General features: G+C 39.2%; 1 protein-coding gene across 4 annotated transcripts in view; it reads left to right on the top strand.

The window, feature by feature from the left end:
* Window positions 1-22,103, top strand: part of pde5ab (phosphodiesterase 5A, cGMP-specific, b) — a 64,371-nt gene that overhangs the window by 19,982 nt on the left and 22,286 nt on the right. Inside the window, exons 1-9 of one of the 4 annotated variants that reach the window (XM_017712477.2) lie at window positions 773-882; window positions 4,994-5,132; window positions 7,806-8,430; window positions 11,130-11,219; window positions 11,333-11,404; window positions 11,575-11,664; window positions 11,751-11,888; window positions 17,890-17,957; window positions 20,585-20,693. In XM_017712477.2, the coding sequence (XP_017567966.1) occupies window positions 5,038-5,132; window positions 7,806-8,430; window positions 11,130-11,219; window positions 11,333-11,404; window positions 11,575-11,664; window positions 11,751-11,888; window positions 17,890-17,957; window positions 20,585-20,693 (1,287 nt within the window). In that variant the 5' untranslated portion in view covers window positions 773-882; window positions 4,994-5,037. Of the gene's footprint in view, window positions 1-772; window positions 883-4,855; window positions 5,133-7,805; window positions 8,431-11,129; window positions 11,220-11,332; window positions 11,405-11,574; window positions 11,665-11,750; window positions 11,889-17,889; window positions 17,958-20,584; window positions 20,694-22,103 lie in introns of those variants that run through there. The other 3 variants (XM_037531274.1, XM_017712479.2, XM_017712480.2) reach the window with 3 other exon arrangements.

Genomic DNA, 22,103 nt, shown 5'->3' on the forward strand with positions numbered 1-22,103 from the left:
CTTATATGTAATAAGAACCTTCGCAGCCTAAACCCTAACCCTACATAGCACTGAGTAGGACTGCATAGATTGATGTGCCTTGATCATAGATCAGTGTTATTACTCTTACATGCTTGATAAATATGAGCCAGTGATAAAAGTACAGGTCAAAAATCTAAAAGGTGAAACGAATAAATAATTAAATCAGCAACAAATCAAAGTTGGGACATATTCAAAAAATACGCAAACTCAGCCAACCTTTAGAGGCACTGTTTGAGGTCACTAGAATGAACAATGCCTCAGAGGCTCCAAGTTGCCATGGTCCAACAGAGCTTGTTATTCCTTTAAATAGGACAGTCACTACTCGTCCACCTGCCCAGCCATAATGACCCTCAGGCCTTACAATGTAAACAAAGGTCTGTGCACTCAAGGAAGGTTTATGACGTCGTTGCAGAGGCCTCAAACAAGCCAAGAAAGCCTCCATTCTGACTCCAAGCTAGTTTCCTCCGGCTGCTGTTTCATCGCATACAACAATGTGAATGCGGCAGCGCCCTTCCCCCAGCTTTCAGTTTGTATTTATTCCAAGTCATGCCGGACCTTCTGATGCTCAGCAGGGATGGCTCTGTGTTTTCTCAAGCTCAGAGAGAGAGAGAAAGAGAGAGAGAGGGTGAGAGAGAGCGGGAAAGGGTGAGAGTGTTTGTTATCCCCACACACCCTCCTCTACCTCTCTACCTCCAACAGTCTATCAAACACACTGGTGCTCAGAGCTGCTCGCCTGGGACGTTTTTCGACCGCATGAGAAATGTTCTTACTTTCTACAGCTTACTCTGCTTTTCACCCCACTACCATCATTCCCGAGGTGCTGCTATGATGCTAAGGAGAATGTGGTGCCTGCTGTTGGAGGTAACTCTACCTGAACAGCATGCTTGAGCTTGGTGTGTGCATGTCATGCGTGGGCAGCTATGAGACCTTGCTTGTGGATCAGTGCATGTATCAGTTTCTATTAACTTCAGCAGTATCTGACATAACTTACTTCCTTATCACTGAATAATTTATAATTCCACATTACTGAGAAATTCATAGTGGTTAATGGGTAATTCTTAGAAGTTATTAAATGATTCATAGCCATTACTGAGTCCTTTATAGTAGCTATTTTACAATTCATATTATTTACTGAGTAATTCATAGCGGTTTCACAGTAATTCATAGTAGTTATCATAGTAGATAATTTATAGCAGTTGTTGGATATTTCATTGCAATTACTCAATACTTCATAGGGTTTTATCAGTAATCCATAGTAGTCACCAGACAGTCCATAGTGGTTACTCAATAATTCATACTAGTAATAGGAAAATAAACAGCATATTAGATATTGTATAATTTAGAGTAATTACTGAGTAATTCATAGTGCTTACTGTATAATTCATAGTAGTTACTGAATTATTCATAATGGTTATTGAGCAATTCGTAGTAGTTACTGAGTAAATCATAGTGATTAATTCATGCCACTTACTGGATAATATATCTTAATACAATAATTAAGGAGTTTCATCCTAATGAATTTTGAATGTATAGATTTGATATATGACTATAATAAATAATAAGCTAATATTAAGAGAATCGGAAGCCTTTTTTCTTCTGGTTGAGATCAGAATAAACTAAGCAATATAATCTCTTGATAGTCTGAGTACACTGGTTTTATCAAGGCCTTCCAAAGACACATACTTGATCTGATAGTTAGGTCGTTTGCCATTTCAATGGTTGCAGTGTGTAAACACAAGATTTGATTATGTATATGTTTGCAGTGCCTGCGGAAGTCTTCCAGCAGTTTTAAAAATAGTAAATCTCCCTCCATAGCCCTGTGTGTTTACTGAAGGGTTTCTTTTGGAAAACGGCTGCAGGGCAGAGGGCCTGAGTGAGAGTGTAACAGGAGTTTAGTCTGATCTGGAAAACATTTGCCATTGGAGCAGCGCTTGCAGATGCCTTACACTATGAGCAAGGGCGTAGTTTTGGTTTCAGAAGTGAGTGGGGACATTGTAAAAGTTGGATCATGTCTGTGGAAATGGGTGTGGTGGGACCATGGAATGGGTGTAGCACACTGATCCGTATATCAGCTGTGTAAGCTACTTCAGATGGATTGTTATCAGTCAGCTCATGTTATAATTCTGTTCCTAGCAAGAATAAACCTGCTTCGGTATTTGATGTTGTCGCAGAACCTCTAGCTAACTTTAATAGAGGGGGGGGCGGAAACTTTAAAAAGTCGAAACTATGTTTCTGTACAATATGTGTTGAAAGAAACTTAGTGCGTGCTACTTTGAAGGCTACTATCTCATCCAGTCCAACTGCCTTGCAGGAGACAAACATTTCCTGGAATCTGGTTGGTCCTTTGTCAATACATTTAAGCAGTTATGTTTGCTTTCAAAATCCCTTGCAATATTTTTACTGTGCATAAATCCACTACACGTCATTACCCAGCCTAAACGGAATTCACATAAATTGTTTCTCCTGTAAGATAACCTTATTGAATGATGCACGCTGCCGCATGCTCTCGAGTTCTCGAGATTTTTTCCATTGTGGGATTGTGTACAGGGCCTTCTCCTCCTTCACAGTTATCTTCCCTGACTACGCCTCAAGACAAGGTTTACAATAGAGGTTGAACTGTTTAATGTAGTCCAAGGAATTATACAACGGGATAGAGTGTTGTTTGACTTGTGACTGAAAGGCAAACTGGGGAGTTTAGCTCTGAGCAAAATGAGTGACTACATCTGGACAGTGTTCCATTCGAGCACCATGACTTATGTGTGCTCGCGTACGCACACAAATGTATCAGGTGACACCTTGACGGATTGTTACATGTATGTGGTACCCGTCAGCTCTGGTGGCGAGAGAGGAAACGGCTGAAAGGAGAAGAGGGGGAGAGTGAGAGAGAGAGAGAGAGAGAGAGAGAGAGAGAGAGAAAGGTGGATAGAAGATCCAACCAGATCTATTCTGGTTATTCTGAATATTAGTAATCTGCAAAATAGACAGCAAAAGGTTCAATGAACATTGAAAACAACAGAAATAAGAACGCCGCCTCACTGAGACTTATTCCACCAATCAAATCACGTCAATTACATATTGTCGGAGTGACTATATGCCCAGTGGGCCCTCATTATCTTTTTTCCAGTCCAGTATAGGTGGAGTCACATTTGGACCCAAGAGAGCACATATGTCTCCAAAGTGTCCCTATTTCTCTGGAGAAAAGGAGGCACCATCTGGTGGTAAGGCTACACCCTCCTGCACAGACATTAGCAGGATGGTGATGGTGGTGGTGGTGGTGGGAGGGGGGCAGGGTGCAGGATGTCGCTGAACACAGTGATAGATCCTAAATGTTATTCATTTAGATCACTTTGTCTGCATTTGGGTGATATTCTTTTAATTATGAGGGCCCTGCATGGCACTCTTTAATAAGCTAATATTTCACTGGCAAATGTGTTGCTCTCCATGTAAATGGCAAAAATGCACAGTAGGGCCTAAATGACAAAACTCATTATGACTAACTTCAAATGAGTCACTAAATCAAACTGTTCTTACAAAACTGGCCGTGTAGCTACAGTGAGGCTACAACTCAGCTTCTTAAAAGAAAAATATGAGAGGAATTAGAGCAATTTCTGTGTCCTAGGGTTTTTACTTCATTTGTTTTGATCTAAGACAGGAATGTACGCTTTCACTACAGCCAGAGGCGAGTAGTGATATTAATCAGTTCTATGTACTTTTTTAGACTTTGGATGAATTAGCACTTTTCCTAGGATTTTCAAATGATAGTATTCTTATGTGTGCTCAAATATATAAGTAAACAAATCTGGCTTTGCTCCATTTTAGTCATTTCTTTTGTTTGAAAAGGAATTCTGCTGATGTTTTTTAAACGATGTATTGTTAAAATAGATGTAAACAAAGTATTTCAGCGGTTTGACCTGAAATGTTCTGTGTTAGAGAAACTTATCAGCTCAGAATTGTCCTCAGTGGCGGTGATAGGCACCAGACATCTGCAGTGTTTAACATTTCCAAAAGCTCATAGGTTCACGTGCTTACGAGTCTGCTGCCTAATTCCTGAGACATTGTTTTATCATAGTTTTGAGAGAAGGTTTTAGCCTTAAAGGTTTGGCCGTACTTTTACAAATGCATTCATGGTGGAGAGGTAGGCTGCATGCACGCTAACTGCTAGTAAAGAAGACACTCAGCTTGTGCACAAGTTGTGCTTTATTAAAGGCTGTAGTCGGCCACAGCCTTCAGGCTACCAGCTCTACGCTCACGCCAGCACTCGCTTCTGAGCTGCCACTGACTAGTAGTACCTGTTGTGACAAATGTACACCCCCCCCCCCCCCCCCCCCCCCAAGAAGTCTATCCCTGCCTTCACGATAAGAGTCCAGATTCACTCGTCATTTTGAATAGTAACTTAATACTTGGCTTCATTTTTTATTTAAATATTTTTTTATATTTATAAAGTCAAATGCACATTAATCCACATTGTTATTTCATAGCTGTAAATGTGCCTGATTTACATCTGCCAAAAATCCAAACCTGGCTCTATTTGTGTCGCATGGTTCGCACTGCAAAGAAGATATTTCTCTACAATGAATGAAAAAAAATTTAATGAACGAAATTTTACTTATTATTATTATTATTATTATTTATTATTACATTTTAATTTAATTCAGTCTGAATTAAATGACTGTAATTCTTATGAAGAAATGTAGAGAAATTCGGTGGAATGTCCCTTTAATTTAATTCAGTTGTGCGTTGCTTGAAAGTTGAAAGTGAAAGGTGTGAGCGAGCCTGTCTGACTGTACAGAGATGAGAGAGAGAGAGAGAGAGAGAGAGAGAGAGAGAGAGAGAGAGAGAGGTCAGCGCCGCGCACGCGATGTTGATAAGTGACATGGCTTTGCTCTCCGCTTCTCTGACAGTCTGTTTTCAACGGCTCCACATTTAAGCCGTTTTTTCTTTTCCTCCTCTTCACTCCTGCGCCAAACCGAAGAGTCTGCGCTAATGACATTGTGTGGCTGAACGTTTCGCGGCGATATGGAGGGTTTTCCTCCCGAAAGCGAGAGGATGGAGGCTTGGCTCGACGACAATGTGGACTTCGCTCACTCCTACTTTGTGCGAAAGGCTAGCCGGTGAGTTACGGGAGCGGGCGGCTGCGGGGAGAACATACACGGCTCATTTTGCTCATTCAGAACAGCCCAGAGAGGAGAACAGGGGGGACGGAGAGTAGAATAGCAGTGTTTCTGTCAGGTCGCCAACTTTATCTACTGCAGCGTAGCTAAGCGACAGATAACATTGTCCTCTCCTCAGACAGCCGTGTGTGGTGCAGTGATTACGGGCTTAACGTCGCCACACTGACAGAACCAGCCTGTAAACGGCAACTTCTCCTCATGAGCGCTCAGTCTGAGCTCTGAGCTGAATGTTCTAGACTGACACACTTTGACTCTTGTTTATGTGTCTGTTTTAGCCTACATTGCCTTTTTCTTAGGGCTGAACGATTTGGGCAAAATATCGAATTGCGGCTGCGATTTAAATTGCGGTTGTTTCCTGTAAATCTGCGCCCTTTTTGTGAAGAAGACCCGCTTTTTTCACTTTTATGGCTTGTTGTGGTTGTGATGTCACAGCAGTCGTTTGTCTGGTCGCTTCTGATTGGTCTAACTCATCTTCAGCTACTGTACAAGCCCTGTGTTACTACGCTGAATTTCCCACCTAAAACATGTTGAAAATATAGACCTTAATAAAAATGACAGCTCTTGCAATTTGCAGCTTGTGGGCAACATTTCTTCCACACAATTGGACTCTTTAATGTTACGGTTTCAATATAAAATGATCGATCGTTCATCCCGACTCTGTATAGCACCAAATGAAGTTTCTAGCAGTGACTGGTAATAATAGCAGAATCATTTTGGTGCTATGTAGAGCCTTCTTTTAATTTACATGTCATAGTATTATCATATAATACTACATATAATAATTAATTGTCAAGATATTTTCACTCATAATTATACAGGTTTCCCACACTTAACAAAAGATAGCTCTTCAAAGATGCTCACTAGTTAAAATAAATTGCTCTGCGTAGAACCATGAACATTCAAAAAAACCCTATGCATGTCTGAAGGGTTCTTTCCATTCTGACCGTTCTTCAGACTGATGGAGAATGTGCTGTAGATGGTCCTATATAGAACTTTTTTGGAAAGGGTTCCATATAGCATTGTGTCACAATAACATATAGCATATTGACACAATAGAAGAGCCCTTTTGGTGATTATATAGAACCCTTTTCTAAAGGGTTTGATGTAGAACCATTTTCCTTACGAAAGAACACTTGATGTGATCTGTGAGAAGAGCCATTTAAGCAGACCTTTAGATGACCATTAGAGTTGTCAAGACCCCTTTTTAAGGATGCAGGCTGTTATGCTCTGCATTGGTGAGTGTTGCTGTCTGCTAGCAAGTCCTTATCACGTTGTCACTGTGTACATTTGATGTGTAAATACAGCTTCGGTTGCTCGTTCAATGGCAGCCACCGTCCGTATTTTCCGTTCACCCTCACGCTGTCCATGACCTGTAGTCTATTTTTGCAGTTTTATTGTCTGGATAGACGCAGACAGACCTGTTTTACTTGTACACCTTGCAACACCTACAGTCTTGCTGTGGAGATAAACAATGAATGTAGTTTGCAGTCAGAAATCACAGTCGGTTGCACAGGACACTTGCCATTGTTCAGTGAACAGTGCAGTGTTAAGCTGGTTCACAGTATAAGACTCCGCTATGCTCTTTACTGTAGCACATGTTTTGTGTTTTTCTGTATTTCCTTGGATCAGATGTTCTCGAGCTGTATTTGGACACATGCTTACCTCACATTACCCTCTCGTGTCTCTCTGAAGTTCTCTCTGAATTAGAAGCATCAGATTTAATCCACACACATAAACTACTGGTATGCTTCCTGCTTTACTCAATATCAGACCGTGAAAAGCAAATGTTGGATCCACACCAAGAATGTATATGGCTGGTCGGCAGTAGTGAATGAAGATGTTTTCAGCACAGAGAGGGGGCCTGTAGTGCTCTTCAGAGTGAGTGCTATTGATTTAGCTACACAAGCTAAGGACACTTAAATTTGAGTCAGTGGAGATTCCTCTGAAGATCTAGCATTGCTGTTGTCATAGACTTTACTCATACAGTCAGTTTTTTGAAAGGGAAGCCAGTATGGTTTTATTTTGCCAGAATTAGAATGTAATCTGCCAGCAGATTTCACGGCAGTGAATTTTATAGCCTCTGGGGTTTTCCAGACAAGCTGCTGAACTCAAGTTTTCATTCAGTTTAATGTGAAAGCGAGGGGACCTGAACATTGGACTTTGTACACTTGATTTTATGGATATCATTGTCGTTATGGCTATTGTGAGCATCCAATAAAAGGAGTAAACTGATGTCTCTTAGTTGTACTTCAGGTTGCCAGCAACTGTGTTATGCAAATTTGTATGATATAGTGTTTATTTTCAGATCGAGGGTACTGCGTACCATGTTAACAAGACAGATATGTTGAAACTATCTTGAAACAAGGATTTGCACGACCCCCAAGGAAAGCATGGACAAGTCAATGTCAAATAAAGACATGATGTTCAGATTTTAGCAGCCATGACCTACATAATGAGACAGTTTAAGAAAACTAAAATTACTGGCTGCAAATCCTCTTAAGCCCTTTCAACATATACTGCATGAGTGAAGTGAATGTGACCCATAGTCCATCTGTCTCTCTAAAAGCTTCGTAGACCTCTCCAGCTTTCTTATTGGTTGTTTGTCATTTTCAGGGAAATGGTCAACGCCTGGTTTGCTGAGCGTGTCCACTCTATCCAGCCCTCCAGAGAGGGGTCCAAAGCACTTCCAGAACCCCTCAGCAGCCTCCCCCCTTCAGGCCCCACTGAGGCACCTTCACCCAGCCCAGCACCATCCACCCCCACCCGTAAAATCTCTGCGTCTGAGTTTGATCGCCCTTTGCGACCCATTGTGGTGAAAGACGCAGAGGGATCCCTCACCTTCCTCAGCGACACAGAACGGGTGCAGATGCCACCTCCGGCCTCCCAGAAGCTCAGCTCAGGAGAAGGTCCGGATGAGGGTGGAGGTAGAGGGGGGGACCGCTGTGCCCGTCTGTTGGAGCTCGTCCGGGATGTCTCCAGTCACCTGGACCTGACTGCCCTCTGCCACAGGATCTTTTTACACACCCATGAGTTAATCGCAGCAGACCGCTACTCGTTATTTCTGGTCTGTGAGGACAGCTCCAACAAAAAGTTCCTAGTGAGCCGGCTTTTTGATGTTGCTGAGGGATCCACTCTGGAGGAGGCCTCTAACAGTGGCATCCGCCTGGAGTGGAACAAAGGTATAGTCGGTCATGTCGCGGCTACTGGCCAGCCGCTCAATATCAAGAACGCGTATGAGGTAAGGTTGTTGTGGTGTTTCATTGGTATTTTGTGGTATTCAGTGGTATTTTCACTTCTTGGTGTTCTACTTATGGACATGGATGAATACCTTTTTTTAAATTTGTATAACCAGTGTAGGCACATTAGTCCAATTCAGCCTGAAAAAGACATGTTTTTTATTTATGTATTTGTTGGGCAGCACCGCTCTGGGACGCTGCTGATGTCTATTTTTCATTTGTGTATCTGCCGATGCCTATGTCAAAAAAGTACCATGCAGAAATTGAGAGACCGTCCTTCAATTATTTCAGTTCCAGTGAAAAAGTCATATTTTAGTAAATCTCCAGGGTTTTTAGGAGTGTATAATGAAGGGAAAAGGCAAAGAAATATAAGTGCTAAAAATGATTAAAATATCTAGGGAAAATAGAACTCCTAGCACTCATGCAAGACCTGCTAGACAATGAAATGTCTCTTTCAGATAAACAGGACTTAAAGCTTTCATCTTTTAGAGAGAGAGGAGAAAATAAAACTCAACTTTAGCTTCAGATTTGAAAAAATCCACAGCTGTTTATGTTTATCCTTCCACTGTCAGCTTGCTATGGGTCTGAAAGAATGTGCTCTAAGACTGCATTTTAAAGGTGTGGAAAAATATACCTGCAGGTTTCTTTGAGAAACTGAAAGCAGGGCTCCTAAAAAGAGTAGAAGCTGTGGTAAAAGCAAATAATGGACACGCTACATCTAAAAAATGGAAATTAAACAAATGAAGTCAGAAGATTTCTGACTTTTGCACAGTGCTGTAAGTAAACATTCATAAAATTTAGGAAATAAGGCAACATCCGCCTGGATTAGGCTTTCTAAAAGTTACAAAAGCAGTAAAATGAATAAAAAGCTTGCATTTTAGCGCAGTATTCCTACAGTGTCTCTCCCACAATCTGTTCTGCTCTTCCAGAGTGGACTGAATACATCATCAGTCAAGTTAAAACATCTGTCAGCTGATAATTTGTTTTAAATTATTTTAATACTGATTTGATTCCAATATCATTGGGCATCCCCAAATTGTAAGGTCACCTTTGCGAGAGGGTGGGGAAGCAGAGTTTTTACATGTTTAAAGATTTGAACTTTCATATTATGATTTTGGCTCTTATGTATATCCCTAGTGTTATCCTTAGAGCGTTAGCTAGAGTGCTTGGAAAACTTCATGAGTAAACAGTGGGTTAGTGCATTAGCTTGGCTGCACCGAAAATAGGCCATAACTGTCCTTTATTTTGACGTATTACATGTCAGATACCACCTGCTCTGCAATAAGCTTTGACCCTTGTAAAGTCTCGATGGTTAGCCAGAGGTTCCTTAATAAGTCATATGAAGTATTAAAATGACTGCCAGCAAATAACATATTCATGACTCAAAGACTTTGGGATATGCTATTTGGATTGTTTTAACTCTTATTTCTGCATTCCTAAGGATCTTCTGGGGTCATTTTTACAGAAAGTGCATTATTCAAGGGCCTGAAATCTAAATTATTGTGCATAATAGAGCTACAGATGACACATCATGCTCTAGACATAATAAAAGCATTATCTGGTTTGTTTACTTTACGCATAGGTAGTTGTGCAGTTCAGTTGCTAGCCAACAGTCTTGAGTTATAGGAGCTGGTATTTTTAGCCGTCCTTAATTTAGATTAATCGTGGTTTCCCCAACAAGTCTGGGGGGAGATAATCGGGAATAGGAGAGAGAGAGAGAGATATAGAGAGAGAGAAAGAGAGAGAGAGAGAGAGAGAGAGAGAGAGAAAGAGAGAGAGAGAGAGAGAGAGAGAGAGAGAGAGAGACTACATATTGGTCTCATTACTAATGTTAATCAGGGAGTTGTTTTTCCCTAGGCAGCTGAGCATGGAAGCACAGATCATTTTTGCTTTGCAGATGGAGAGTAATACTGTGGACTGACAGGAAAGCTACAAATATCCTAGAGCTTTACAGGACATACCTAAGATATTGTGGTTATGCAATGTACTGCTCTTACAGTGGATGCCAACATCAAAATGGTTGAAATATGAAAAGCTGTAATTCATCTTCACACAAGCATTGGCAGCAAGGCCTTTAAGTCTGCAACAAGTGTCCATGGGAGGTGGTTTGGATTTGATGCATGAAATACATAAGTATACCTGTAAGTATATGAAAAGTATATTACCCTTAGAAGTTGCAGTTTTTGCTGGAAATGACAAAAACATGGTGTGATTCATTATGTAATCCTTACTTAAACAAGCAAAGCATAACTTTCGACTTCCAGTCACAAGTGTTTGCAGGTAGAAGAGGAGATATTTTATTATGAGTTCAATTCAATAACAACTTATTTTTTTGCATGCAGTCTTGTTTTGTGGAAATAAAACACACTTTCATACTTTTTTTCTATTTTTTGTGTCAAATCAAACTGAAAATGGTGCCAACGCCAAAATATAAATACAGAATGGAAATTAAATGTAAATGTAATTTATTTGAGAATGTGCTGTGTAATTAAACATGTAATTGTGTAATTACACATTTAATTATACAGTATGTTGTAATTACATAACTAAATTTAATAACATAGTTAAATAGTCCAATGAAATAAACGTGACGTCTAAAGGTTCAATATTAAGAGTTAAAAACCTTGAACCTAGTGAAGGTTTAGTGGTAGAGTTGTGTTAAAAGTTGTACCAAAAGTATTTAAAAGTTATTTTTCTGCAGGATCCTCGATTCAATGCAGAAGTGGACCAGATCACAGGGTACAAGACACAGAGCATCCTATGTATGCCCATAAAAAACCACAGAGATGAGGTGAGAGATACGAAAAGGTAAATTAATATGTAGCATTTTTTTTACGTTTTGGGAAGTTCTTGCTGCGTTGTGAATCACATAGGATGTTTGTGTTCTTCATTGTCTTTCCTCAGGTTGTTGGTGTTGCGCAAGCAATTAATAAAAGGTGTGGAGAGAACAGCACCTTCACAGAACAAGATGAGAAGGTGAAAAATGTTGCATCTTACTTTATAGATGTATCTGAGGTAAAACGAGTGTTTGGTTATTCGCTCAGTGCTGTAACACTTACAGGACGTCAGGATTCTTGGACTACTGCAGTCTTTGTAGATGCCATTTGACACGAAACCAGTGTAAAACGTGTTTTATGCATCCATAGGACTTTTCCTCCTACTTGGCTTTCTCTGGAATTGTTCTACACAATGCACAACTTTATGAGACGTCACAGCTTGAAAACAGAAGGAATCAGGTATCCTAACTTTCTTACTTTTGATTAAAAAGCAACAGGTTTTGTGTCTTATGTTCTCATATGTCCTGGTATCTCTTATGCCGTAGGTGCTGTTGGACCTGGCCAGTCTTATATTTGAAGAACAGCAGTCATTGGAAGTCCTGCTGAGGAAGATCGCGGCCACCATCTTGTCTTTCATGCAGGCTCAGGAATGCACTGTGTTCATTGCTGATGGCGAAACATCAGTAAGTTCAAAGCACATGATTTTTCTCTTGCTGACCCACCAAAGGAACCTTCTATAACTGCTTGGCTCCATATGGTAAAGTTGTGATGGTGAAAGATTCCTAAGGAATAAAAGATCTCAAAAATAAATGTAAATCACTTTGCTTAGCAGTGAATTTTCAGAAGGCGCTGTTTGGAACCTGCTTCATATGTGGTTCTAGTGGGCAGGCAACAACATGCTTATCATGCAGTTCTTCAAGTCAGTGCTTTTGGAAGCCTTTAGCCTTCAGCAAAACGCCTGCCTCTCAGCTGTGCAAACCCAGTTTGTGATCACTACATACAACAAAATACACTCTGCAAAGATCAAGAGAAAACTTAATTGCAAGACTTTGTACTTTGAAATCACAATAATGAAAATATAAGGCAGTGAAAGGAAGTAAGCAGTTTTGGCAGATCTGGAAAGCAGTCTATACAAAACCCATTCATTTTGCAGTAATATCAAATACTTTTGGGGTGGGGAGCAGGGCCAGATTAAGATCTGCCTCTGGGTCTGGAGTTATGGTGCCCCGACCCTACAAAATGTGAAAAAACAGTTTAGCAGGAGACTTGTTCTGTTCATACTTCTCAAAATATATAAACTAACTTTGCTCCTCAGCAAACGCCTTGTAAGGATTAGGTGGGTTTGCTGATGAGAGGGCATCAGCTTGCAAGCATACAATGCATGTTAAATAAGATACCGAAACACAGATGAGACAGTCCACAAGATTTAAAACACACGTAAATTATAGTGCTTGTTGGTTATTTACAGCTGGTTTATTAGGCAGAGACAGGCTAGTCTGGTGTGTGAAGTCGGGCTGAAAGATTAATCATTTTATATTGAAATCTGGATTTAAAATAGTGTGATTTTCAAATCGTGAAAGCAGCTATTTTAACTATAGGGTACATTCTCAACAGCAATGACTTAAGTTTTAAGTGGAAAATTTAACCTAATAATATTGAAAGTTTAGAGGAGTTAAATCAAGAGGAAGCAACCAGACACCCACATGATGTGTACATGACAACAAGATAATTAACTAAGCACTACATTCAGAGTTCAAGCTTTGAGCCAAAGAAGTTCATTTGCTGGTTGTCTTGAAAAAGTCCTTAGTTTATTGTAAATAATCACAGTATAAATTGTCACAATTTTATTCTAAAAAATTGCAATTAGATCTTTTTCCCACATTGTTTGATAGTAGTGTGGTGTGACGTGACGACAGAGTACCAGACGCTTGCGGATAAGAAGATAAGAGGGTTTAATAGACAACAAGTCAGATAAATCCAAAAGGGCAAAACCCAAATCGAAGTCGGAGTCCAGGCAGAGATATACAAACACAGATCAGATCCTAGAAGTGAAAGTACAAAAGGGTCAGGCAGTAATCGAAATCGGAAAATGTACCTAACAATGGGTCGATACACGTGTGAGTCAAACAGAACCAAAGTAGAACGCTCAGTGATTGCATGGATACAATACCTCACAACGTTCAAATGTTAAGCCTGTGCTTATATACACACTAGCGCTTCATCAGTGTAACTAGGTGTTGAAGTCCGCTAAGATGGAGTCCGAGTTCTCGTGTCATGTGATCTCCCAGAGCGCTCTGGGAGACTGAGTCCAGTTCTCCGTCAGAGACAGTCGAAGGCGTGACGTGGACAGATTTGAAGCAAACTGAATGTTTTAACAAATGGAACGTTAACATATAATTCAAATAGTTATACATAAAAATGTAAATGGTTTATTGATTTACTTTTTTTGCCAATTTTGGTGGTCACAGACATTGGATAGCCCTGGGCTGTTGCTCATGTGCCAGATTCAGCAATGGCAGGGAGCACTAATAACCTCATTATTTGGGGTTTGTTGATTCCTTCAAATAATCACTAACCAATAATTCCTACAACAGTAAGAACAGTAAAAAGCTGAAGTAGATGCAAGAAATTAGCAAAAATAGGTTCAGATCAGGAAATTTTACAAAGAAGATTACTGTACTGTTGCATGCCTTAAGTTTGAACATCCCTGGCCAAGTTACATGTTTTGTTGATTTTCTAAATGAAAATAAGTTACATACTGTTCATTGAACAAACTTGACAAAAAACAAAATATATTTTATTTGCCATTATCTTATATATTCCACCTTTTATATATATTTGTTTCCAAAATGTTTACTTCTGCATAACTTTGTTAAGTGTGTTCTATGTAGGATATATTAACTTATTTTCACTTAGAAAATCAACATAAATTGTCATTTGACTAGGGGTGCCTGCACTTTTGCGTATACCATGACAGTATATGACTGTATAAATCATTTTAAATTCTTAGTACTGTGAAATCTGTACTTCAAGCAAACATGCACTTATGCAGTCATTTGCTGGTTCTTGAATCTATTAAAATAGCACATTGAAGGCATGTACCAGTTATTACTGCATGGCAAGGGCAGTTTCCATTGAGCCAGTGCCACTGCAAGTGCTGAGTAAATGTTCATCCTACATTAGTCTACAATAATGCTATACAGTTAGAAGAAAAAGATGAAATATTATGCAGTGGTAAATGTTGTGAAATAACTAGTGTGCAGTGTTGTTTCGTGAGGAGAGGCAGTGCTAGGTATTCCACTGTGCGTGGCTGAGTGGGAGAGTGGCAGGCCAATCAGCTGCCCATAGACAACACTGCTTTCATTTATAGCAGAACCACAAGCAAAAAACAGGCTGAATCGTTCTCTTATTCTACTCTGCCAAAGAAGCAATTTCAACATGCACGCAAAGACACACACACACACACACACACACACACACACACACACACACACACACACATAGACACACCAGGTGCAGACTTTCAAAAACAGAAGTAGAGATCATTTTTAAAAAGTATTAGCACCAAAGAAAGTTATTTATTTCAAATAAGCAGAGAGTACCCTCCATTATATTTCCTAGCAATAAGCTTTTGATGTTAGACTACAGCTGGTGAACTGCCATATATTACATTAAAAGCTTGTTAAAAGGAAGCTCCCTTTATAAAAAAAACAGTATCAGGCTTTTTGAGTAGGTGAATCAGTGTACAAAATAGAGATAAAAGCAGCTCATCTATTGCATAAAAGAGTTTTTTCGGTTTTTGGCCTGCTACTCTTAAGGAAAACACACTTCCACAGGTTTCTTCAGCCACTTATAAAGCTTTGCTTGTGTCTGTTTTTCATAGGCCTCCTCCCTGCTATGGCTCAGATTGCACAATTTAGTTGAGCAATAACATTTGTGAGGGATTTGAGTGGTCATACAATATTTTCTAAATGATACAGATAGCCTGACTATACAGTGAGAGGAAACAAATATTCAGTTTTTATTATTTGTTTTTGTTATTGAATATATTTACAGTGCATATATCCACTTCAGATGTATACATATAATGTCCTTTGACTTTGTACTAATCAGTATGAACAAAAATCTATATATTCATTCAGCACAACACAGATAGGGTTTAAGAAATCTAAACGGTAAGAGCTTAAAGTATTCTATTCATAGACATATATGTAAATGGAAATATCATGAAGGTGAAGAAGCTTCCTAATGGAGGGTGCAGAGCATTAGCAAAGACTTTCAACATCCAGCACAGTTAGTTTGATAATTGGGGAATGTTGATTTGTGCCCAGGCAGGTGCGCTACACAAGATTTCTGTCACACTACTGATAAAGAAAGCCAGCGGACACTTGAAAAGAGTTTATTTCCAGAGTGGTTTCTTAAAAAGTGAAGGTCTAGTCAATCTACTGACTTGAATCCCATTAAAAATTTGTGGAAAAGTTTAACATTATGAGTTTATCAGAGGGATCCTCAAAACTTTGGGGAAACTTTTCAAACAGCTAATTTCTTATAGATGCCTCCAAGCTATAACAAAACAGCTTCTGCAACAAGTACTGATATTTTTAATTTGTGGTATTTGAATACTTTTCTCCCTGTTAATGTAGTTAAATATTGTTTATATACGTATATGAACACATACTTTATTGTCTGTCTTTATAGCTACATAATGCATAACATGTACATTTGAAGTGGATATATGCACTGGACGTTTGCTAAATAACCAAAACAAAAGTGTCTGAATTCTTTTTTGCCCTCAGTGTGCGTTACTGTATTAGGTGAGTGCTGCTGCACACAGTAATAATAACCGCACCGTGCACAAGTGTGTTTGCCAGCAGGATTTGCCTAAGGTCAATTCAAACAGGGCTGCTACTGAGGAAGCTCCCGATTCTGCTTTCGTTACAGCCAAATTGATAGATAACCATTTTTTTTAAGTAGCCTTAACCATGTGGTCATGTTGTGTGGTCTAAATGAAAACATGAAACATACCAGCACATTTCTAGTACTTGATGTTAGCCAAAGTCACTAAAAATCTCTTGCCTATTAATATGACATCAATCAAATAAAGTGCAGCATTGAAGGTAAAAGGAAACTTAATTATGTAGTTATGCTTTGACACTTTGTTTTTGGTGTAGCAGCAGCATTCATGCCCTTATCTGTTCCTAGTTTTAATGACACAAAATTGCAACACATGGGTAAAATCAAGATAGTAAATTGGCTGATTGCCAGTGAGGTGTTTAGAGCACAAATCTACCAGTTCCACCTTCAGGTCATATGTTTTGCTCAGATGAAATAAAACGTTTCCATTAGAGGGGATTCTTTAGTAAGCATGATAAGATTTAGTAATGAGGGGAATTACAACTGAATTATGAGAGGAATTATTTAGTTGTAATTATTTGTTGAAGCAGGTAATATTTGAAGGTCTCTGACTGAAAGTTAGCCTCTCTAGTGGGCTGAATTTCAAGCCTGATGATGACTGTGTTGGTTGTCTCAACTGTGTGTTGATATTTTTTTATGATTTTATTTGTGCTTGGTATTTCGTTTCACATAACACCCTGACCACTCAGCTTTTAAGGTTATATGTTCCCTTGAGAGCACTTCTGAGGTTCAAACAGAAAAGAATTGAACTTTTATTAGATTAAACAGTTGTTAATGCCAAAAGATGTTTTAGTGTTCCTATTTGCTTTACAAGGAAATGTCCTAACGTTTATGAAACCATGAAAGTCAAAGCGGCATAGAGAGCTGTTTTTAGAGTGATATCTGATGGAAGCTGACATTTTCCTTCCTCTGTGGGAGGTCTGTTTTCCTCTGTTGTGGTCTCATGCAGTTTCAACCCACTTGCTTAGAGAGATGTGTCTTAGTGGTTCTTGAGGCTGTGTGTTGGGAAGAAACCCACTTCAGTGCAATCAGACTGATCTACGCTGGCCCAGAGAGACCTCTGGGATTTGTCTGCTTGACATGAAGTTTTTGTAGGCCAGTTGTAGCTTTAAAAGAGGAAAGCCCAGCTTACATTTAGATGATGAATGCATTCTTCTCATTGGACAAAGTTATACTGAATGTTTTTAACATAGGACAATGTTTATTGAAATGGAGATAACAGTTGTGTTGAGTTGGTGTTCAAAGTTTTTTCCTCTTAAATTGAAACTGGATGGCACCCTGGTGCACTTTATCCTGTCTTCATGGTCTCTTAAAGTTTGGATAAGGCAGGGTTTTGCAAGCAGAGTTCAGGTTTGCAGACAAGTCCCTATAAGGTGGTAACCGTGTGTCCAGGAATGCTGAAATAAACTCCACTTCTGGCAGCACCGTTGCATAGTATATTAAATTTCTCTGTCTGTTTATTGTGGAGAGCCGTTACAAGTTCTTCCGATTCGCCTGCTTGACTAATGCCATTTGGCCATGGCCATGTTCCGAAACGATTTAATTGTTGCGAGCGGGAAATTCTAACCCCTCCAGAAACACACTAACACAAGCACATTAAACTATGTGACTGCTGAGATTCTGTGTTAAATTTACACAGGCAGTCACCAGACACTAATAGCATTAAAAAGCCACAGAAACCACTAGTTTCCCTTCCTGAAGCCTTCTCTGAGTTTACCTCTGTGAATAGTCCCTGTGATTTAAGCTCTGACTGTTCTGCTTATGTCCCAGAATGCTTTCTCCAGCGTGTTTCACATGGAGTATGAAGAGCTAGCTGGATCCATGGAGTTCCCTAACAGGTAAGCATGGGACGGTTTCTTCCTTGTATGTATAAGGCCTGGCTCACAAGGTGTTCAGTGAGGTTGAGGTCAGGGCCCTATGTAGGCCGCTGGAGTTTCTGCAGCTCCAGACCATTATCCCTCCTCCACTTTACTGTTGGCACTATGTATCTCAGACATCCCAGGTTCATTCATCAAACAGCCAGATAGTGAAGTGTGATTCATCACTCCAGAGAACACGTTTCCACTGCTCCACAGTCCCGTGTCTGCCTGCTTTACACCACTCCAGTCGACGCTTTGCATCACGCATAGTAATCTTAAGCCCCCTGTTCACACCAGATGAGGTAATCGAATACGCTTCTATAATAAATAGTGTAGGCTTTCATAACGAGCGAATATGTCATGCTGCACTGTGGTGGAGATGCTCATTTAAAGTGCAAAAATAACCTTTGGGTCTGTTTTTTACGGGTGCAGAAACAGGGAGTAGGCAGAAACTATATAAAATGCTGTATTCTTACTATAATGTACAATCTAGATCAATAAACAAATTGATCTCCCCCTCTGTATATAGCTTTACATCACATGGTGAGAAAGCTAGCAGCGAACACAGCAGAAAGTCTGGTCATTGTGGATATCTTTATATCATCTACATAAAGTTTATTTAAGCAATAAACATTCAATAAAGACATTTGTATTACACGAAAATGCAATGTAAACAGAAACCACTTTTGCCTCCAGTGTGAAATAACAAATGTCGTGGAGTTGTTCTGGTTTACCAAGCACACCATGTTGCATCTGGTTTGAAAATAGTTTTAGACTTGTGTGCAGCTGTTCGTCCATTGATACCTATTTCATGAAGCTCCCAACACAATTTTTTTCTTTTGTGCTGATGTTGCTTGTTTGCATGTTCTGTCACTTCATGGCTGAGCTGTTGTTGCTCCTAGATGCTTCCATTTCACAATGATGGCACTTACAGTTGACTGGGGCAGATTTAACAAGGCAAAAAATAAATGAGCTGTTTAAAGTTACTAAGCTGTTCCGGACCACCCATTCTTCTGCCAGTGGTTGTCTATGGAGACTGCATGGCTATGTGCCTGATTTTATGCACCAGCTGGCAATGGGTGTGTCTGAAACAAAATTAATAATGAGAAGGAATGTCCACATAGTTTGGCCATATAGTGTTATACTCAAAGTTAGTGTTGCAAGTCAAGCAGATGAATGATGCCCATGACACTTTTATTGTAAGAAAACAATGGTAAAATGGTGCGAGACATTTTTACCTTTCTTTTGAAAGGAACCGTTCCATATTCAGACAGAAGGTTATACCCTTGTTAGACTACACCTTGGCTTGAACTACGCGCTGTTCTTAAGTGCCTTTGACAGGTGCTTAATCACAATTTGTTTAAGCTAACCTGTCTGGAAGGAGGGATTTTCTTTCTTTTGGAAATCTTCCGAGGCTTTTCAGAGAGGCACAGAACATGCTCCCAAACTGCACGTAGATGGCTGTTTTTTTCAACGTCGGCTCTCCATTAAAGCCGCTAGTTCTTTTTTTGACAGTTATATTACTCACACATGTGGCTAGTGATCCACCATGTGGAAAAACAATGTAAGGATTTTAGGTCTCACAGCATGAAAAAGCACAAACAACATACTTCAGGAAATATTCAGGAAAAATTCTCATCATAATCACTGTTTGTTGATGCAGACTATTGGGTAGAAAAATAGTGCCAGAGAGAGAGAAAGAGAGATAAAGTTAGAGAAAGACAGTAGAGTTTTGCGCAAGCTCTTGAGGGAAGCATTAAAACCGGCTCAAATATTTGGTGAACATTCATTGCTGTTTTCTTTCGTTTTGTCTCATTCTTTTACAGAGTGGCTATTTGCTGTTAAATCCATTTTTATTATGTTTACATACTTATATAAGTGAATTGGGTCCATTTGTGTACACATAGCCACTTCAATTTGAAGTAGGATAATTTGTTGCACTCTGAGGTATCTGCTAAATAGAAAGCAAACTTCAGGATGCTAGACAAGGCTTTATGATCTACTGGACATTTTTTACTCATAGCTTTGGGTTGTATTCAAAGAGTGTCTGCGCTTGCTGAGATAAGTAATGATAGATATCACCTTTTCAAGAGCCAGTGGAACCTCCTCAAACATTTTTGTATGTAAGAACCCTAAAGAGCTTCACCTGAGTGAAAGAACGTAGAATGGTTTCTGGGCTGCTTCCTTTCAGTGAATGTTTGTTTTAAGGATGTTCCCAATTAGAGGACTAGGAATGTTTCTTCAGATCGTAAGTCTTTTTGAGAGCAGCCTGTGTTTCTGATTGGAATGCTTCAGGGAAAGAATTCCAGTAGCATAACAAGAAAACATATTGCTGGTTGCTCTTGGCTGCTGTAGTGTAGTGCCTGCTTATTTATTCATTTTTTGAATTTTGTTTTTCTGTAATCAAACCTTATCATGTATCCTAGTATGAGAAGTCTTTCAAATTGTGTTGTTAGTAGTTTATTTTTGCTGAACACTGTAGCCAATTCAGTACAGTAACTTGTGAAGAGTTCAGAAGAGCCCATTCTGAAGTCCTTTGTTCTCCTCTGGGTTGTATGATAGTTGCTGTAGTTTGAATCTTAGCAGTTTTCTTTGTGACTCTACAGGGACGGTGATGTGAGCAAGATTAACTACATGTACGCCCAATATGTGAAGAATACCATGGAGCCGCTCAACATTCCTGATGTCACCAAGGACCAGCGATTTCCTTGGACTGTGAGCTTGCACACCACTTTTCCTCAGAAATCCCTTAAACCAAAGGGCAATCCCATTCTGAGATGAAGAATTTTCCCACAGAAAGTTCTCAGAGATGCTTTTTTTTGCCTTTGAATTTACAGTCATATGCAAACGTTTGGGCACCCCTAGTAAAATTGCATGTTCTGTTGGTAATATAAGTGAAAATGTGTGAACAGAGAACACACTTCTGCACATTTTAATACTCAATTACTGTTTATTTGCTGAAATTAACATAATGGGAAAGAAAATGAAATATAAAATGATATTTGTTTTTTTTTTCATGTGTTAACATGCAGTATTTAAAGGTGTTCACTGTAAAGGATGTGATAACTTATTTTTAAACATGTAATTTTACCAGGGATGTTCAAACTTTTGCATATGACTGTACACATGCTCTGCTTGGAGATGCTTTGTGTGAAAATATGGATGCTTGCTAGGGATTATTATTATTATTATTATTATTGTTATTGACATTGATATTGAAATTGACATTTAACCTTATTTGCTATTCAAATATATTATTTTTGTAATGAATAGTATTTGAATATCTTAACAAATACACACACACACATATACATTTTCTAAGCCGCTTATCCTTCTGGGTCACGGGGGGAGCTGGAGGATATCCTGGGCTATCTCAACAAATAAATCTATGTAAACTGTTTTGCATAATAACAAGAATTCAACATTTGTTTATTATGTACAGGTAGCATAAGAACAATATTTAAAAATCTAATAAATTAACATTACAGTCAATCTGAAATCAAGAACTTTTTTACCTTCTAAGTTCATGTCCCTGGTCATATTAGGCATGGTTCATGTTTTCTTATAATCTTTGATTTAAGTGTAGTGACTTCTGGCTGCTTCTGAAATGTTGTGTTCATTATGTCACTGTACACCACCAGGTGTGGAAAATTATATTTATATTTGCCCATAAGACCATGTTTCATCTCCCCCTTCCAGCACCCCACCTATCATCAAGTAAAAATGCTCAGAGATCCTCCCCGATACAGTGTTTCAGTCAGAAATGTGTCACAGCACAGAAGGAAAAGACATTTTTATTTCTGATTCATGCTGACTTTAAAAACAGCACTGAAATGGAAAACTGCATAATTGATTTTCCCCTCAGTCTCTTCTGAGGGCCTCTAATTTGCTGAATGTACAGTGGAAACAGTTTTAGGGACTTTTATTTATCTCAGCTGAATCAACCGGTGGTTTATCAGTAGGGCTATGTAAAATCAAGACATTTTTATCACATGAAATATTGAAAATTGACCACCGATTGGAAAATGACATCAAACTTTAAAATGTGTATGATTACACCCTCAGTGAGAGGTGGTCTGTGTGTCATTGGTTGGTGGTTTGTCTTTTTTTATGTTTTAGACATTA

Source organism: Pygocentrus nattereri, chromosome 2, assembly GCF_015220715.1.
Source record: "Pygocentrus nattereri isolate fPygNat1 chromosome 2, fPygNat1.pri, whole genome shotgun sequence".
Lineage (NCBI taxonomy): Eukaryota > Metazoa > Chordata > Actinopteri > Characiformes > Serrasalmidae > Pygocentrus > Pygocentrus nattereri.